The sequence below is a fragment of the Anser cygnoides genome, chromosome 2 (genome assembly GCF_040182565.1).
Source record: "Anser cygnoides isolate HZ-2024a breed goose chromosome 2, Taihu_goose_T2T_genome, whole genome shotgun sequence".
Lineage (NCBI taxonomy): Eukaryota > Metazoa > Chordata > Aves > Anseriformes > Anatidae > Anser > Anser cygnoides.
The window spans coordinates 21,190,879-21,211,533 of record NC_089874.1 but is presented as its reverse complement, the minus strand read 5'-3'; the positions used below and the strand labels follow the sequence as shown (position 1 = coordinate 21,211,533).

Below are 20,655 nucleotides of genomic sequence, written 5' to 3'. Positions count from 1 at the left end.
GTTAAGGAAGAGCAAAATTTTCACTAACAATATCTGGTATCCTAAAATGGGGTGGTTCCCCTCCATCTGTTTAGAAGATCTAAAACAATCATGCCGGGAAGAGATGTAGTGACAACCACATTTCACTTGATCTTGTTGACCATTACTCATTCAATTAAAGCAAAGACTTAATTTGGACTTGTTTTGTAATGTAAGGATAATGGTACTGTGGAGACTCTGAGAACAACCATTCCCTCATATGAGGGCCATACAACCTCCTCTCCACTGTGAGGGAATTTCCTGAGTGGCCAAAAAACATACCCATGTCCTCTGGAAAAGAGGAGTGCCATAGCTTCCTCTCCATCTTTCACCATCTCTTTAAAGGCATGAACTGCTGTAATAAATATCTTTTGTAGGTCACAATGGTTTGTTTAAGCATGAAATAAGCAAACTGTTCAAAGCTTTAAGCTCTTTGATCAGCTTACCGTGTTAGTCTTAGGCTTGTCCTAAAATTTTGCACTTATTGAGAATTCAAGCTGGCAGCATATAAAATATTTTGGAAGCCTACCTGAAATTTCAGCCAGAAAATAGAGAAGTGTTATGTCAAAATTTAATATGAACAAAAGCTTGACACACAACGGCTACAAATGTGTTATGAATCTTTTCCAGGGAAAAATTTCTAGTTAGCTTTTTAGTTACTAATTCATACCTGATTATGTCTTTTCTTTTATATAGTGCCTTTTATATACAGTTTATATATATATACATTAAATATATATATGTAAATATTTTTCATGTACTTATAAGGTTTCCATTTTATTCTTTTTAACAGCTTATTTCCTTTCATTGTCCTCTGAAATGCGATCTTCTGCAACTTTAAGGACCATTGTTTTCCTTCCGACTGACCAAGAACATGTTTGCCAGGTATTTTGATACATAGTCTTTGTATTTCATTGTCTGTCACAGTACTTTCCTGGAATAATCAGAAACTTTTTGTCCTAGATTACATTTCATTATTGGATCAGTCAGGGTGGAACATTGATGGTGGGACTTCAAAAGCACTCTGAGGATGCTGTTAAAAACATCTGGAAAGATTCAGGAGAACTGCAAAATCAGTGGAAACCAAATACCATCACAATCAATAACACGGAAAAGTTTGAGGTGGGTAACTTGAGTTGACTGTAAATTGAACCTGGTAAATGGTTTATAAGTGTGTTTTCTAATTAGACAAAACTAAATATTTTGTAAATGGAAAGCATAAGATAAAACAGAGAGCACATTTGGAAGCTTAGAATTGGTACTACCAAATACCACTTGTTCTGATACCTTGGTGGTATTAAAGCTAAATGCCAAACATAATTAAAACAATGTCTTATTGCGTTATAAATTATCTACCTGCCCATAGAAGTGATATACTCGGGATCTTAATTTTCAATACACTATGCGTTTAGGCTCAGTCTAACTGTATTGTTATATACGAGATTTAGTTTAAAAATGTGTTGACTATTCTATACTACAAGATACTGCTCTATAGAGATACTTAACTATTCATTGTAGCTTTGGTCCTTTATCACAAAACACATTTATACATTTATATTTTGCTCAAAGTTGCTGAAAAAATAATCCAAGTCTCTTAGATTATTTCAATGTTTTTACATGTACATTTACACAAAACATTAGCACAATAAATATGACAGGGCTATAATATGGACGATGTATGATCACTATTATGCAAAATACTGGAGGAAAAGTTGGAAGCAGACAAAAAAAATCAGAGACATTTCCTTCTACAGCAGTTACTGTGAAGAGTTGTTTAGCATACAAACCCGAAGGCATGAAGGCAAAGCCTTATTTCAGTAAACCATAAGAATAACATAATTACTTGACTTGAAGAGGTAACACTATGTTAAAACATCACACAAGGTCTGGCTTTTCAAAATAATACTTGCCTGCTCAGCCCTGACTAAGTATGTATGCTACAAAATATGTGCAACCCACTCAAGTATCAATATTGTTACCTGTTGGTAACTTACCTTTATCTGATATGAGTGGATGTTTAGCAATGTGAGATTGTACTGGAAGGGTTTATTTTTATATTTAATTTTTCGTTCTTCATACTGTTTAGAAAAATGACTGGGTCTGGGAACGGTCAATATAATATGCAATCTTTCTGCCTCTAAACTGCTGGATCAAATCCTAATTAGATTATGGCTTGCCAACCTTATTATCATTCGGCCTCTGAAAAGTGAATGGATGGGCACAGCCAGCTTTAAAGAGGCAGTTTCAAACTTTCTACAATAATCATTACAGTTGTCTGAAGGAATGTAGCTGGGCACCTCACCAAACACAGAGAACAAAGCTGAGCAAACTTCCTTCTTTGGTTGCAAGTTTTCCGTCCAATGACAGCTTGCAAGATGCTGGTCACGCAAGTGGATGCAATTTATTTGCATTTCTGAACTTGATTTTTTCATCTTATGCGTTTTTTTTCATCTTAGCCTTACAGGGCTGTCTGTAGCATTTTTCAAGAAAAACTTTCCATTTATGCACAAATTAACTTGGAAAAACCTCTTGTAAAATAATTAATAATTGTGCAGGTTTATCACACCAGCATGGAAAATTCCCATTACAATGGAAATATTAGAAATATAATTTCTTTTCTGTTCCAAACTAGCAAAATAATTGAAGTCTTTAACCTTGTCATGGACTGACATTTAATCTCTCTCAATAAATTGTCATTTTCATTGGATATTTTGATTATAATTTCAGATTTCTTACTTATAAAATTTCTTAGTAATGATTACATTTTCTATGAAAAAAAATGAATAGGAAACAAGCACTTTTCTGTGAATAAATTGTATTTTATTTTTGTTTTGCAATACAGTGTTTGAGTATTTTTCATCAATTTTGCAAGCACAATAGAGGTGAGATTTTAATTAAAACCAGCCTCAGCTGCTTATTTATTTTCCCAGCTTTTGATATGGACTATTTAATACCTTTTGTCTCTTCCTCCTTTTCATGAAAACAATCAAAACAAACAAACAGAAAAAATATTGACTGTCTTTACAGGGTAGTGTTTTGGTTTTTGGCTTTCAAATATCTCCACTTACAGGGAATTTTGAAACATGAAGATTATCACTGCTTTAATTTTCCAGCACACCCCAATCTGGGTATATCTGTTTTGGCTGGTTTGTGGAGAACTAAGTTCTGGTTTGATCTCCTAATCTACTTTTACTACTTTTTATTGAGAACAAACTCCTGCTTCACAGATTTGAATAAGGGAAAAGGTTCTGGACTTGAGGGATTCTATTCTGTTTGTGGTCATTTCCTGTGTTTAACCTTGAGCTTTTCTGCTGCAATGGGAATGTTTTGGGAAGCCCAGCTTGTGTCAGAAATTCACACTTTACTTGCTGCTAATGGAGCTGCAGCGCTAATTTGTTCTGACAGCCATAGAAACAGTGTATTTATGTAGCACTTGTTAATTACTGTTACAAGCAAATGCTGTCATTAGTAGATATTTTCATCACAGACTTCTGGACTGGAGAGCTCTAGAGTTTGTGTGAAAAGGAAAACTGAACAGTCTTGCTCAAGTGTGGATAGGAAATGGTCTGATTATTACTAGATTGAACCCCTGGTTATCTGCTGGTAAAGCCATGGTAATTTTTTTTCCCTTTAGACTCAGGAACAGATGGAGGTGTCTAGCATTTCTATCATTGTGGAAGTGGGGAAGTTAGTCAAGACATGATGAGGAAAAAAATAGAAATGGCACTTCTCTAGTGAGATGGGATCAGAGTTGCAGTGCTGACTCTGTTCCCAATACAGTCAATAGTTAGCCTTTCACAGACTTCAGGGCATCTGGCTCTACTCCTGTGGTTAATCACTTTTAATAGAAATAAGTATTTTCTTTTATCCTTGGAGAAACTTCCCTGGGCATTCAGAACATCAGGATGTGCATATCCCTCTGGTCATACAATGCCAGGATAAATTGATTTTGCAGGCTGAAAAACCTTTTGCACAGGTCAAGTACACATTAAAACAACACACACACACACAATTCCTTAGCTGAAATGTGTAGTCTTGTAAAGTGAAATAGTGTACTGTTGATGATAAAACATGCATTTTACCTATAAATTCTGGAACAATTCCTCACCCTCAAAGGATGCACAAAATTACCCCTGGAGTTAATATTTTAAAAGTTGTTACTTAGATAATGCCGTACATTCACTATTAAGAGCTAGATTGTACCTCTAGGTAGATTGTGCCCCTAGGACTCAGGAAAAGCCTAGAGTGGTAATATCCAAAGCAATGGCTAGGGAATAATTTAGAGAATGTTATTTGTATGTTTAATGTTTTGGGTTATGTGTGTTTTTGTATTCTACTTGCATCCCTAAACTAGAAAGCTAGATTTCGGAGACTTCTTTTATTTGTCAGTGGAGAAAGAAGGTAATTCAGAGCATGAGAATAATTTATTGAATTATCCTGTAGCACAGCCTATCTTCATGTATCTATGCTTGCCTCTAACATTAAGCACTATAAATCATTGCTTCTTCCAAGGACTGTGGTTGCTCAATCCTCTTCTAATTCACTACACAAAAACTTTGATAAATTGTGGTATAGTCCGTACATTTACTAAAGTAGACGGAAATCTGTCCTTAAGACAGAAATGTCGAATATTTGTAGCTTCATCTATATAGAAGGCTTTGTTAGGAAAAGCATCACTGTTGTATTATTAGAGCAGAATAACTGTTGAGTTTTGCTTTTCAGAGTACTCCTCAAGGTTTGTTTTGGCTAAAACCTTGTTAATGAAAGGTTTCTGACTGAAATAGTGTTTGATGCCCTGACTTTGCTCCAGGTCTCTGATAAATTTTGAAAATAACCAGGAAAGGTTCATGTTTCCAGTCTCGGGAAGAATGGTTTGATAAAACATAACACTCTTTCAATTTCCTAAATATTACAATCCCTGCTTAGGTTTTAATGTAATTTGTTGTGGTTTCTAGATACTTCCTTTTAATTGCAACTTCATTCTTGATTTAGATGATATATCTGTGCTGACGAGCCACAGATATGTGCAAAAGCCACTAAAGTAATCCTCCAAAATTAAGGCTATGACTGGAGTTCTTGTTTCTAATAGAAACCATATAGACAAGACTGAAGTGTCTTGGAAGGTGGTGTTTTTGTTTTGTTTTGTTTCTTTGTTTGACTGGTTAGTTTTAGTTTTGATTTTGCCCCCTTCATCTATTGCACTAGTAAATACCATTTCTTGTTGATTTGCTGTTGAATTCCGTAGGTTATCTTTTGGGCGATGGTGGAAATCCAGAGGCAAAATGAAACTGTTGCGATTGATGATATTTCTTTCAGTGAAGGATGTTCTCCAGCATTTGGTAAGCATACCTCTTTTTTTTTTTCTTTTTTTTTTTTCCTCTGGAGACAGATAATTTTGCTTTGTCTTTCCCTTTGATTAGAAGAGAAACACAAAGGAGAACTAAATGCCACTCAAAAGCTTTCTTAACTCCACGTTATCACATGGCTTATTTTCATTCCTCTAAACCATTAGCTGTCATATTACATCTAAACAGAGTTACAAAGAATGAAAACAAACACCTTAAGACATCTGGTATGTTACACCATACATATAGACATATATATATACACTGGGATCTCCCTGCAACAAGGAGAGAACCAAGGTCTCAGTGGGCAGAAAATATCTTTTCTTTGGATAGAAACAGGCAGAAACAGGCCAAAGAACTAATGTTTTCAGACAGCTCAGGAAAAGCCTTGGAGATGACTTTAGAGAGATTCCCAAGAAACTTTTGTGTGTTTTTAAATGTATAAAAGGTCCTGCTCCTCAGTTGTAGTGGGGATATTTTTGTTCTGCTCTGCTACATTCAAGAGCTGTAATGTCAGGCTGGTCAGCTCTGCAGCTGAATCATCTATGCATGTTGGGATTCTTCAGCAAAATATTTCATATTTCTCTTTTTAACCCAACACACTTTCATGGGAAAAGAATGCAACTCTTCCTAGTAAAAAAAAATAGATTACTTGTTGCTCTCTATTACATATAAGATTTCACTGTGGCACCCAGTCTGCAGCCACAGGTGAATGCAGTACTGATTCAAAGTACCCCCTTTGATTCCTGCCTCTGAGTCACAGCACAGGTGATGAGAATTTGGTCTTTAAATTTAACACGAGAACATCAGATATGGAATGCTATATTTAACACATACCCAGATAGGTCTCATGAAAGTATTTTTGTTGTTGTTGTTGTTGCTTTTTACTGCATTCTAAAATAAAGCTCCCTGGAAGTCCCACTGGGGAAACAGATGCATGTGGTTATTAACATTTTAGAGTGCTGAGCAATCACAGGCAGAGTGCTGTTAAGAACAAGACACAAATGTAAGTGTCAAGGGAGATGTCAAATGTAAGATTAAAAGGGAGTCTATATCGGAGAAGTGAAGTTTAGGCTAACTAAGCTTGATTATGTAAGTCTGTCCATGTTTCAACTTTCTTGAAATGGACAACTATATAAATGTTTTCATGCCAGGGCCCATTCTACTTTTCTGTTTTGTAGAGGTTTTCTAGCAGTAAATTACAACATAAATGAGCAAAGGTGGGGATTCTAAAACCTTGGGCATATTTGCCTATGAACTCAAGTAAAGTGTTAGATGTACTTTAGTTGAAAAATGAATTTGAAACTGAATGAAAAGAGGGCAGGTGTAGGATTCTCCACAACTTCACTCTGTTCCTTGGAGGATTTCTGCAGATAAAAGGAAAGGATCAAAATAGAAAAATAAAAAATAAAAAAGCATTGCCAAAATATAGTAATGTACATGACTGTTTAAGCAGTTCCTGTGGGTAGATATAAATCTCTCTTTACAAATATATTGGCTTTTTTCCTAAACAGAGTGCTTCTAAAGCAAACAAAAATGAAAAGAACATCAGCCACACAGATGAAATACTGTTGTAAAGAGAGAAAAAAGTTAAAAATAGAGACAAAAATAGGGTGAGCTTATACAATAAAAATAAACAGCTTATAAATCTAAGTGCTAAACTTACCTTAGATCATAGCTGTTGAAGTACATAGTGAGGCATACAGATTGAACGACAGAACTCAAGATTATTCTAATAAGAATTCATTCTTATTCTGTGCCTCCACATTAGGAGAAGTGAACTTCATTAGGAGACATCTAAATTGTTCCCAACAGCCAAAAACAGGGTCAAAGGATCTTAATTTTCTCCCTGAAAGAGGAATTTTACTATTGAAAGTTTTCCAATAATTAAAACAAAAGGTCAGATTAATGGTAGCTTGGATTTAAAATAACTTTTTCTGTAGTCCTTATGGAATCTCTGGATAAGCTTTAAATGAAGACCACTTTAATTGCATAAAATTTGTAGTTAAAATTTACATTTTTAATGTACCCTAACATATCTATGTGAAATGACCTATTCATTTGTATTCATTCGTATGATGTTGTTGCTAGGGTCACGAGTAAAGTAGTTTATGTATTTGTGCTTTCAGGAGTCTTCTGATCCAAACTGTGCTGGATAAATATAAATGTAATTTCAGTATGTTTTTTTTTTCCCTACTCCTTTCCCCCCGGAATGCAGCTCTTCAGTCTCTTGTCCAATTTTCCTAAACAGCAAACTTCATACATTGAAAAAAAAAAAAAAAACCCACAAAACTATCTTCAGTCTTCCCAACACCTGAAAAATTTATTCAGCTATCACTCAATTACTATTTTAGCTGTCAATAGAAAATATTAACATTATGTTCTAGAACATATGTAACACAACCTCCTATAATTATACTTCTCGTATGCCTTCCATTCAAAGGTTTTATATTCTTATCTGGGTGTCTGTAATTGCCCTGCAGAAGTCTCTCTTGAAAACTGGCAAATCGTATATGCAAAGACTGTCTTTTATTAAGACTGTCATTCTGAGCTTGCCACAGGGATAAGAACAAAAAGCCCCAGGACATTAAATTGGAATACTAAAAAGGAGAATGAGGTGTTTGTGTTGTCCTCCTGAAGCTGCTTGTAATGCAAAAGTAGTATACCTTGTCTACAAAACTAGTGTGACATTTATTGCTATTTTTTGTTGTTGTTAAATCTCTCCTGGAAAACTGGAGTAATTGGTATATGTACTACTTATAATATATACATTTTTACAAATTACAGTATGAGTATTTCAGCTGGCAACATCTCAGCTAAATTAAAATCCCTATTTAATTCTGGTAGCATGTAAGCCTAAAAAGATGTAGACTTTAATATCAAAAGTGCAGAATTAAGTGTGGGGTCATTCAGGTGACTATTTAAGACCAGGTTGGATGAGGCCCTGGGCAACCTGATCTAGTGGCATCCCTGCCCATGGCAGGGGGATTGGAACTAGATGATCTTTAAGGTCTCTTCCAACCCAAGCCACTCTATGATTCTATGATTCTATTGCAGGGAAGGGTGGCAGAAAATCCAAAGTCCAAAAAAGTCACTGTTATCAGTTGCTGTAGAATGAAAATCTAGAAAATTATTGTTTTATTTCAAGAGACTGAGATTATTGGCAAAAGAAAAAAAAATCATAAATATTTACAATGAAATAAAAAAATGCAGAATGAATAAAAAATTTTCCAATAATTAGTGTTTAATGATGAGCTTAGCTCTCCCTTTGAGTTTATTTGTAACTCTTTTTAAGTGTTGAAATTTGAAGAAGTTTATCTTTTTGTAGAACATTTTAAAATTTTGCATTTTCCATTGGAAATAAGTTGCCAACAGGCTCTTCTCATAACCATGGTTGCATGGTTATACAACACCAAAATAAAGGAGGAAATGTGATTTTTATAACACCAGCAGGACAGGACATTTTACTGAGATGTCGGTATTGTGAATAAAACAATAACTTTAAGATGTGGTGGACAGAAATGTGTATTTATACTGACATAAAATTGATTCCTCCAAACAGTAAAGAATCTTTTTTTTTTCCTCTGAGATATTCTGACTGCTATTTAAAAGTCCATGTTAACTAGAAGATTGCCTTTCCCCAGCAATAATATTAAAAAGTGGAACTTCTGTTACCATACTGTAATTCTGCTTAAAATCATGACTTTCTTCCTCTAGCCATGATTAATTACAGAAAATTTTACAGCTACAACCTAGCATCTCAAGCTTCAAGAATTAAAACAGTTCTTGAAATAGTATAGTTGTGTTCAGAGCTTTTTGGTTCTAAAATGAAGTGTTCTGATGCAAATATTATGGAGATATTACTGAGGTGAACCTCTCAGTTTGAAATGATTTTATGGTAGCATTACGTAGAAAAGTACATAGATATTTCTCTCCATGACAAGTAATTTTTGATATTTTCTGGCAACTCTCTCTGTGGAAGTGAATTCACCAAAGTTGCAATGATCAGCTAAGGAAAATAGTTGTCTGTTTCTCTAAAAAAATATATATAATAATAATAAAAAAAAAGCATGTGTCTTTAGGGATTTATTTTTTTTTTTAAATGATGTCATACAGGGCTGCAGCCTGAAATACGAAATGACACTCAATGATAGACTGACTACTTTTTAGTTAACCAGAGTCAGAAATGTTGCCAAAAAGTTTAATAAGCATATATTTTTGATGGGAAATAGTATTATAAACAATAACTTATTGAGAAGCTGAATGACTGCTTTCCTTTGTCTTTTAGCACCGCAGACTTCCAGCTTTGAGCTTGGTATCTGCGAGTGGAATTTGGATCAGCCAGCTGAGCTTGTTTCTTGGGCACAACTAAAGGCTGGGAACAGGGTTGCCTCTTGTTTTTCTCTGAAATCTTGCAGCAACAATACTGAAGGTGAGAAACTTAAGTTAATGCATAGTTGCTAGATGTCATGAAGATCATGGAGCTTTTTGGAAAAAGGTGGTGACCCAGTATGGAAACAGATCAAAACCACGAAAAATAACTGTATGAATTTGTACTTAATTTAGCCTTTGCTGTTCTATTTAGTAAGGGTGCCGTGAACACATATACTGACAAGATATGGAAGATTTTAACATAATTCCAATATAAAATTATATTTGCTTTACTCTACCACTAATTCTTTGTATGTCTTTTGGTGACATTAAATTCAACTAAGTCCTTGCATGGTTTTGTTTGTTTGTTTTGATGCTTGGCTGTTTTACCTGTGTAGTATTACTCTGAGCACATGATCAGGACATTTATTCTAAACATGTAATTAGGTGAGCCGTAGAGAAACACTTATTATACAAAGTAGTTTGTTACTCTTGAAGACAAAAGAGAAATAATGTAGTTGCAATTTTCAAAAGTAAGGAGCAGCACCTGTTTTTGAAACAACTGTGTAGTGCTTATCTACAGGTTTATGGGAAAGGTTTTTGAAAGCTCAATAGGTACAAATGTGCAAACGTTGCAACATGAAATGGAATCACCATGCCAACTAAGAGTTTAGTTTGTCTATTGAGACTGTTCAGAGGGGTTAAGTAACACTAGTCTGTAATGGTGTAATTTGTGATGCAGCTTTGAGGAACTGATAGTGTGGAGATTACTGCTTGAACTCTGAGCCCATAGAAATGTGCTCAGTCTCACTGATAGCAACAGAATGAGTGATTAGGTATTGTTTTAGTTTGAGAAATATTTTGGCAGTAATTGTCAGCATTTATTTCAATAGGCTCTAGTAACTGTAAGTCAAGTTACAATAAAACAGCAAGCAAAATGCATATAAGCACTATTTATTTATTTTTTTTTCAAGATAGCATCTATGTACTGCAGAGTGCATATAGTAAAAGAGATTTTATCTTAAAAATAAATCATGGCACCTTTGAATTTCCAAAGGGACATGTAACAAAAAAAATAAATAAATAAGACTTTTTATTTAAAACACCTCCTTGAGAGATGTTGCCATCAGTGCCATATCTTAATGTGATACCTCCAGGGCTAGTAATTGATATGGGTTTCCCTTTTATGGCAATATTGAGCTAACAGAAATGATACTGAAATTCTATAAGTAGCTTTTACAGGACTGGTTTACGAGAAACCTCTACAGAAGCAGAATGCATATTGAAATGCCTATTGAATAAGGGGCTTAAGCATTAATATATGAATATCAACAGGCAGCTGAGTAGGCCAAACACAAAGAACTGTTTGGGTATACGCTCTATCCTTCCATATCATAAAGAAAAAAAAGAAAACCTGAGAACAAACAAGTGTCAAAACAACACACAGCAGTTAAATCTTTGTTAACATTGGAAGATATTGAGAAATTTGAAATATAACAACTCAGGTCTCAATACATTCAACATTTCTATTCATGCAGGTTTCAAGGCATAAATTAAAAGGTTAGACATTAAGTAAAATTCTAAAACCTAAAGAATTGGTATGCAAACTGAAAAAATGTCATGCTTGAAGGCTTAGCATTGCAGTACAAATAGAGATTGACTAAAATTTGGCTTCTGATTTTGATCAAAGCTTTCACTGTTATAAATAGAAGAGGGGTAAGAAACTAAATTATGAAGCAGAGGTCTAGACAATTATATTTATAAAGAAAGAATTGCTTATAGGCTTTGCATAATCCTTCTTTCTTGGTATTCTTAAATTTAATAAAATACTTTGTCCTTGGCTGACTTTTTTTCTTTGTTCTTTTATTGCTTCTTCTCTCCAGTGTTGTATTGTAGGCACTTTCACCATAACTTTTTCTCTTAATTTCTCTGGTGTCAAAAGTTCTTACAGAGGTTTTATATTCCCATTTAATGTTGTTCTGAAAGTACATTTTTGCTCTGTTTTCCTTCTTGGTGTTCCCTGCATGCTATACAGTTTCCCTAGTTCATTCTTCTTATATTGGATTCATTTATTTTCCTACATCTGGGGTAATACTTATTTAATAAGATACAGTTGAAACCGATTCTCTGCATAATAAAAACAGTGCTTATGAGATGAAGAAAAAAAAAAAAAGGAAAATGTCAAAAAAAGCTCCATGTCTTTTAAACTCAATATTTCACAGGTAACTGTAATGAAGAAAATTCCTCAAGTTTAACATGAAAATAGTCTAATCATTAGGTTATATTTCTCCTATTGTGCTACTTTTTAATTTTTAATTTTTATCCTTGATTTGTGAGTTCATGAAAATTTATCTCCAAAGAGTGGGAACAAGGTCAGTTCAGATTTGAACTTTTTTATCACCAAAATGGTTGAGTGGGAAAGTTAAAAAGGACTAGTTCAGAGACATTTGTCCTGCTAGAGAAGAGAACTTGGTAGAAAAGAAAAGCTTACATTCTGCGGCTTAATTTCAACTGAAGGCTCAGTATTTAATCTAGAAGCTTGTAACCTAGATTAAAAGTCATGAAATGGAAAAATGGAGACAAGCAGCTAAATATATATAGATTTTGAGCTTTCAGGGTAGCAGGATGTAAGCAGGCTCACTGTTCAGTCCCAGCTCTAAGATGACTTTGGACCACCTCAGCAACAAATTGTAAGGTCTGTTTCTACTTGGGTTCCACTGCAGTTGGAAATCTCCAGAAAGATCAGCCACTAAGATTTTGCTTATTAAATTTTTCTTCGAAACTGAAAGAAAAAAAATAATCTATCTAAAACCTGATTAAGCAGCCACAAAGGAAAATAAAAGGTTTTATGGAAAGACATTAGCCTATGAACTCTCTCCTGGCAATGATCCCAGAGTTTCTTGCCAGAAATGCACACATCTCTGCAACTTGATAGCCCTATTACCAAGCTGGCAGGAATGAAATGACTTTTCTGGGACTTCTCTTCTGTTTCTACAAGCTTGGGGAAGCTTGGCACTACAGAAAAATAAATTCTTGAGAATTTGAGAGAGCAATACATAAAGAAATTCAGAGCATAAACACTAAAATACTATGCAGTCTATTGAACTGAAGGAAATTCAGACTTTAGAAAAGAGCTGCAAAAATTGTAAATAATGAAAGAAAAATGTTCCTAATACCATTAATCTTTAGACAGCTAATCAATAGATGCTGCCTAAGGTAATAATAGTTAAAGTTTCCTTGGTAGAGGGAAACAAAGGTATAGCACAGTATTTTGCCTGTCCAGTTAAACCGACATGGTTCTACTTACACAGGCTATAGAGAGGGGAGAAAGAAGTCAGTATTTGCTGGATGAAAGTTTCTGGAGTCTTCGTTTCTGAAGATAGGCCTCAATTTATCTTAGAAACATTCACATTAACTCCACTTTGTCTTGTTTTTAAAAGATTCTGAAATTTTAAATGAAAGAAGAAAAAGAATACTCATTATCACTAAGATTAGAAAACAAAATTAGTTGGTTTTATAACAGCATCAGAGAATTCTGAATTTAGATAAGGAACAGATATAGATCTAACTTTAATGTATATTTCTCTTCTGCAGAAGTCAATAGCTATATAAATACAGATGCTGTGTTAATCTCTTTCAAATAGAATCCTGGGTTACATCTGTAATATTTAATTTCTATCCAGTGTAACTGCTGTGTCAGTAAATTACAAACCTAATTCCAATGAAATTGCAAGCATGTATTTCAGTGTAAAAAGTTGTATAACACAGAGTAAACTGCCAACAAAAGGAAAAGAATGGAAAAAAAATCAAACCTTGTGAAATGATGGTTTCTTTCTTCAGCTTGAAATAACCTATGTAGCTTCTGCATTTGAGATAACTTGCAGTTAGACATGAACACAGAAACTTCAAACTTAAGACCTTTGTTCAGTCCTTGTTTATTATTTTAATAGATGCTTCTGAAGGCAGTAAAACATTCAGTGATTCATTGCAGAGGGAGGGGGGAACCTGTTATATTTGATTAAAAAAGAATTTAGCCTTTTTATTTCTGAAAGATAAAAGACACTGTTGAAGGGATGGAGTACGATTTTAGATCTCTGTAGGAATGCTTTTATAAGGAGCAGTAGGTCAAGAAGAGCACAAATTGCTTTCCTGCCTGCTTCAGATGGAAAGACAATACACTCCCAACATTTTGTTGCAGACATTGTGGCTGAGAAATAAAAACCTTAATTAAATGTGGTGGAGATGCTATTGTCTCCTGTAGCTGTAAAAAAGAAGAACAATTTTCCCCTTATTTTGAAAAGCCCACAGAAGTATTACTGGGAAAAAAAAAAAAATCCTGGAAAACATAATAGGAAGGGAGAAAAAGCAGTTTCCAAATAAATTTGAGATAGGGATTGACTGGTTGTGAATTTAAGGAGGCTGAGATGAATGTGGGCCTGCTCACAGCTTTTAACACACGAAGTAAAAACTTCAAGATACTGTCAACTGATGTCATTCTTGGTTGCTGGGACTACTCTGTGAGTCAAATGCAGATAGATATCTATCTTTTTAATAGGAAATGCTTAGGTGACATCCAAGTCATATAATCAGCATGACAATCAGATTGCAGTGTGAGGGGGAATAGGACCATGATTTAATTGCAGCAAAGCAGTCCTTATTTTTGCAGACTGAGATACAAAAGACACATTTTGTGAAAAAGTGTACTTTTTTTTTTTTTTTCCATTTTCAGGCTGTTTGGTGTGGTTAGAAGCTAATGACAATGCATTATACAAAAGTGCTTATCTTAACAGCTCCATGTGTCATTGCTCCAGCAAGAATTGCCATTTTCAATTTCATTACTCCATGGCAGATAGCAGCGTTCTCAAGGCAGTACTGTATACTAATCAGGTAAGAAGAAGCATACATTCATTTTCAAATGATCAAGATGAGACAGCTGAGCTTTTACCAGCAAAACTGGAAGGATATATGACTGCTAGTACATGCAGGCCCCCTAAGTTAGTCTGTGCAAGCAGTAACTTTGTTTCATTCTACTGATGAATGCAGTTGTAAAATCTGGGTATTTGCCTGTCAGCTATAAATTAATTTGATGGGTGAATGTTCTGCAATAAGACTTCAAGGAGAAGCTCCAGCTACTATAGAATTAAATGATTTGGAGATTTCAAGGGAAGAATCTGCAGCAGTTTTTCTAGCCTCCCTTCTTCACTGGAAATGGGAAAATCAGTAGCAGGAAAGCTTTAACTATGCTTGTTCTCTATGGAGACACAGAATAAAGGAAAGTTGCTGGCTCAGTATGTCTGGAAAGCACTTACTTAGCCGCTTGATTAAATTTGCCCACTGTTCCAGAGCAGTAATTTTCTTTTTCTTTTACCTATTAATAGATAAAACAGCCATGTCAAACTGAAACACAAATGCCAATTGAACAGTGAAAACCATTTCCTTCCTTCTTACTTCACTGTGTTGTGGAGACTTTCTATGCATAGAATGTCCCCATTTGAAAACCTTGTTTAATAACTTAATATTGATGCTGTAGTACTTCTACTTAATAAAAGCAAGAATAGGGCAGCTGGTAATGTCTCATATCTTGATGTTGGAGCTAAATTATTTTCACCCATCAACACAGATATTTAAAAAGGCTGATCCACCTCACACTTAATTCACAAAGCTAAGATGCAAAAAAAACACACTGAAGTATAACACTATCAAGGGGTCTAAATATAGGAACAAGTAAAAAACATCTTACTTTCTCCCCCTGCATCTTCAAGTATTCATGAAAAAGACTTCAAGCTCTTGTTCATTTTTTGTCCATAAAGAGGGAATAATTATGTTTTTCTGTGACCCATTACTGTGTCAGGGAACTGTAACATAATCAGTGTTCAGGTCAGAATAAATGGAGATTTGGGCTATAATGCTTGCCAATAAATTCCCAGGTATGATGTTTATGGTAACCTTGAGACTGTTTAGCAATATTGATCTCTATGGTTTGTCAAAGTAGAATCAATGGATCCTATATAAAAGTTTTCTTTCCCTGAAAATGCAGCAAAACATATGAGGAAAAAAAAAATAGAGAGAGAGAAAAACTGGTATTTGAGTTCCCATAGTGTTGGGAGCCTACATTCTGATAATAACTGGTAAATAATTCCTCACATATGTATCGGATGTACCTTTTTGGCAGCTTTTAAATCAGTTCAGTCTACTCTGTTTCCATGGATTCTTATATCATTTTGATGCTTTCCTAGAATTTCTCCTTCAGTCAGAAGCGTATCTTTTGAATGTAGACTTATTTAGAGATGATGTAAGTTACTCATATTGCAGAATTTGGCAGAAAAAGCTTCAAAAATATGTTTTTTCAATAGCTTCAAAAATAAAAGCCAGCAGACTCACATGTAAAACTTCTTACATGAATGGGGGAGTAGCTTTTACACATTTTGCTATTGAATTGGTAAGCTCTTTATGAAAAACAAATGAATTTTCAAAAGAAGACAAATACTGAGAAATGGAAACTAGAGCCTGGTTCTGATCCCAGAAGACAACAGAGTGGCTGTCCTGGGGGCCATCAGTCAAAATAACCTGTCAATTGCATGATCTGGTACTGTGCAGGTTCCCCACATGTCATTTTGCTGTTTTTAATGGTTAGAACCTACCTCAGAATAACTCTTACTATGCCCCAGTACTGATAAAACTGACACAGAGACTGGATTGCATTTAATGTAGTTCTTGGTATGGTTCTCAGAGCACAAAGCACTGCAGATGTTACAGATGTATCCCTAACCTTCCTCACCCTTTTAACAGAGAATCCGTAGATCATAGAATAGTAAAATCTTAGAATCATTTATGTTGGAAAAGACCTATAAGATCGTCTATTCCAACCTTCAAATAACTGAATGTGTTTTCTAATATTGATATTATGACATTGGATGATACGGAATTTAAATTGCTCTTGGATATGGAGAAGAATAGCGAACATAGACTTTTTTGTGTGTCTATATATGAACCAAATCTCAATTTGCTCAAAGAATGTTCTACGAGATTGTTAAAAGTTTCACCAAAGTCAAGACGCTTCTGTTTTTTCAAGGCTGTTTATTATGTCAAAAAGTAGCATATTACACTGGCTGAATGTGAGTTGCTCCTCAACAGAAGCAGCTAATGTACGTTTCTCATTTTCTAATTCTCTATCTGTTTACAAGACTATTGTTACCAAATTGTTCCGGTGTCTTATGTGTTGTCACCTTTCAGCTGATTGGGCTGTAATTGCATTGTCTATACTTTTACCTTACCTTACACCTTACCTTACATCTTACCTTACCAGAGAACAGGGAGCACAAAGAAAGATCTCTAGTTTCCCACATATTCTCAAAGTTAATTGTTGATAGTAAGATACTCCCTTCATTACTTACTCTTCCTGGTCCCCTTCCAGTTTTAGTACTTCTGGCTTACTTACCTTTAATATTCTTCTATTTCAGTCCATGATTGCATTCACATTTGGCAATATTGTCTTCAGCATTTGATAAATTTTAAACTCTTATTTGAAAACTCAAATCAAAGAAGATATTGTTGAGTTCAGTCTATCACATGCCCTCGATTACTTGCTCACTTCTCCCATTTAGATGAACATAAGCATAGGTCAAAATAATCTTTCATTGTTTTATATGTGCAAGCATGTTTTTACCCTAATACGCTAAAATTTCTGCAGGTGTTCAGCAATGCTTGCAAAGTCCATGCAAGTACACTCTTTGGTAGAAGCGAAAGATTAATCATTAATCATTTTGAGGCAACAAATAAGCATTTGTTCCAAATTACTCTGAAATGAAAAAAAAAAGGCGGGGGGGGAGACAAAATGATGAGTGCAGTTGCGTAGAAGTATGTGAATGTATCTATAGAGAAATGCCAAAAATAAAAAATGTGGTTTAGAAATGGAGTTGATAAGAAAAAGTCATGATCGTCTCTTCCATTCTTCAAATCTGAGCAGCATTATCTTAAAAAAAAAAAAAAATAGTAAGAGGAAACATCCCACAATTCTTGCTCATCTTAGCCTTACAAAAAAATTGGTTTTAGATAGTATTATATCTCAGTAAGGGAAATAGAGAGAAGGTATTTTGAGCAACTGCTCTTCTGCATCACCAAAACAAATCTCAGGGGAAAGTACTGTAAAATCAATACATTGAACCTCCTAAAAGACAGCTAGAGAAACAAGGAATGTGCTAGAGGAGCTAACCCATTTATACTAAAATGATGGAAGAATTCCACAAGCAAGATGGATATGATAGAGAAAACATTGTGAGGAAGGGAAATAGTATTATTGGCTTATTATAGTTGTAAAAAATCAGAGGGTAATATCTCTTGCATGTTACAATAGCTAATTTTAAATGTTGTTGCACCTGAAATGATTTACTGCCTTTGGTGTAAAAACAGCCTAGAATGCCTGGCACACTGAAAAATCAAGAGTTTACTGCCATGAGCTATTTTTATTCAAATAAATTGGAAAGAAAGTTGTCCATGGGGATGGGTACCTAAACTGTTAATCCCATGTGAACAAAATTATAGTATTCAGATGTATCCAAATAAATAAAGAGTAAATATTTATTCCTACAAGATATACAAGTGTCCTTGAAGCATGCCTGTATATATGTATGGAGGAATGTGTACGTGTTCAGATACATTAGCTTACATATTCCTAAAAGCACACACTTAAGCCACAGGCTATCATTTTAACCTGCTATGCAGTATGCTTCCTAGTACATTATCCCTGTTTGTGTCTTATATCTGACTATTGTATAAACCTACTAACATTAACAGATTTTCTTTGGAAGTTGAATTATTTAGCAAAATCAAGCATGTTTTAAGCAGATTGAAATTTTCCTTGAAGTTGAAACACTTTTGATGAATATCTACCATTTGAACAAGTTGACAAACACATATATCTTATAGTAATGTGGAAACTCACAGCTTTTATTTCTGAAATCAGTATGTCATGTGGTTTGTCCAAATTTGTGCTCTATGGTATTAGGACATTGGCTCAGCCTTGTCTTGCAGTTTTCCAAAACTGATCTTGAAGACATATTCAACAGAGTCTTTCAACTTTGTTAATATGTCACAACAGTTCAAGCCTTTATAGGACAATGAGGGTAAGTAATTCACTACTGGTCACAAATCATACCAGTGTTGTTCTATTGGCTCAGACCTCTCAGTCTGTCAAGCAGCAGACAGTGTCTTCCTCCTTTTTTTTTTTTTTTTTTTTTTAAATATTGCAAGGCAGGAAATAGATAACTGTCCTTGTCTATAATATTGATAGGATTCATATACCTATCATATCCCTTCTTATTCCTCTCATGTAAGGTAAAGGTTTTTACCCTTTCAGTTTCTCTCTGTATGGGAGACTTCCATTTCTCTTACCCGGCTTCATATCATTTTCTGAACTGCCTCTAATTCTGTAATACCCTTTGTGGAAAAGATATGACCAGTACTTTGCATAGTATCTTAAAAGGCATTGCAGTGTTGATTCTTGTAATGGTACATCTGTTTGTACATTTATCCTATAGTAAATTTTCCTCGCTTCCACTCCTCTCTCCTCACCTCCCATTCCCTTCCCTTTTGCCTGACTTTCTTGATTTGCTCTATACTGGAGCTGATTCTTGGAAACATTTTATTTAAGTTCACATTGCCATATTTCTTTTCTTTATATGAGCTTCAATATTGACAAAAATAGAATGAGCATGAGTTGGTTTTGTCAGATTTTTTTTTCATTAAAAGGGTTTTGAGTGCTTGCATAAAGGGAGTCTTAGCATATTTAGCACTCTTGCTATACTACTCCTCAGTAGGTATAGTAAAAATGGGGATTGAGGTAACTCAAAATATGATTAGGACTTGCTTGGTAGTACTCTGCTTGTTTTACTGATTGAAAACAAATATGATTTTAGCACAGTTTATAGGGTAATTTTGACAGACCCCAAAATTTGGTTCTAAGTAAAAAAAAAAAAAAAACTAATTCTAATATTAGCACAACTTGGTATAAGTAGTTACTTCTAAAAGAGAAAATAGTGCTAAGAATGACATGGAAATACATTGTTAAATACAGCCCTAGTATGGTTTAATTTCCATACTAATTTGCTTTCATTTATTACCAAGCTGGGTTCTGATAATTTTATATAGTGTATATGTATATATATATAAAATTAACCCATTTAATCACCATAAATATATTTTGTTTATCCTCTTTCACAAAGACTTTGATGCAAAGATTGCGAACAAATATGTGAAATTGTATTTCTTCGTTTACATAGTGGTGGTCTGGCTAGGATATGAAAAGATCAATGAGAGTAAGTGGCATAAGTAAGGGTCTAAAAAGAATTTCTTAATATTGTATTCTGTGTTCCACAGGAGGAACATATCTTGTGGGAAAACAGCATGACAACTAACAAGGAATGGGCCAAAGTGGATATACATATACCAACAGGGATAGAAAAATTAAAGGTATGAATGAAAGAAACAAGTGTTTGATTTTTGAAAATGCTTTACTTTATTGTTTATAAGTCTTCTAGGAAATGTAGGAATTTAAGAAATTTATGTATAATGTGAAGGGCTTGCTGTTCTTCATAGCATCACTTGAGTAAAGCTCTGGTCACAGATTAATAAAAGCAGTCTCCCTGTTCACATCCCAAAGCTCCTGGTCTTAATAACATGCAAGAAAATGCATACACATCTCACCATTCTTTAGGAGGTCATTTGAGTCCATTTTATTACCATCTCATTAAAATAAACATGCTATTAAGTGAGATGATGTGAATGATTTTTTTGTGATTTCAGTGGAATGACGTAAATCAGTAACTGTGGGAGAGGATCTTCCCCTTGCCTTTTTTTTTTTTAAACGTACAGAGAAGAATTGAAGAATTATGGTTTTATATTATAAGTAATTTTTTGTTTAGAT

General features: G+C 34.4%; 1 protein-coding gene across 2 annotated transcripts in view; it reads left to right on the top strand.

Annotated features, from left to right (window-relative positions):
• Positions 1 to 20,655, top strand: part of MALRD1 (MAM and LDL receptor class A domain containing 1) — a 263,083-nt gene that overhangs the window by 7,022 nt on the left and 235,406 nt on the right. For both annotated transcript variants that reach the window (XM_066991641.1, XM_066991640.1), the window contains exons 3-8: positions 812 to 903; positions 982 to 1,140; positions 5,264 to 5,357; positions 9,652 to 9,795; positions 14,464 to 14,621; positions 20,109 to 20,201. In XM_066991641.1, coding sequence (XP_066847742.1) covers positions 812 to 903; positions 982 to 1,140; positions 5,264 to 5,357; positions 9,652 to 9,795; positions 14,464 to 14,621; positions 20,109 to 20,201 — 740 coding nt within the window. The remainder of the gene's footprint in view (positions 1 to 811; positions 904 to 981; positions 1,141 to 5,263; positions 5,358 to 9,651; positions 9,796 to 14,463; positions 14,622 to 20,108; positions 20,202 to 20,655) is intronic.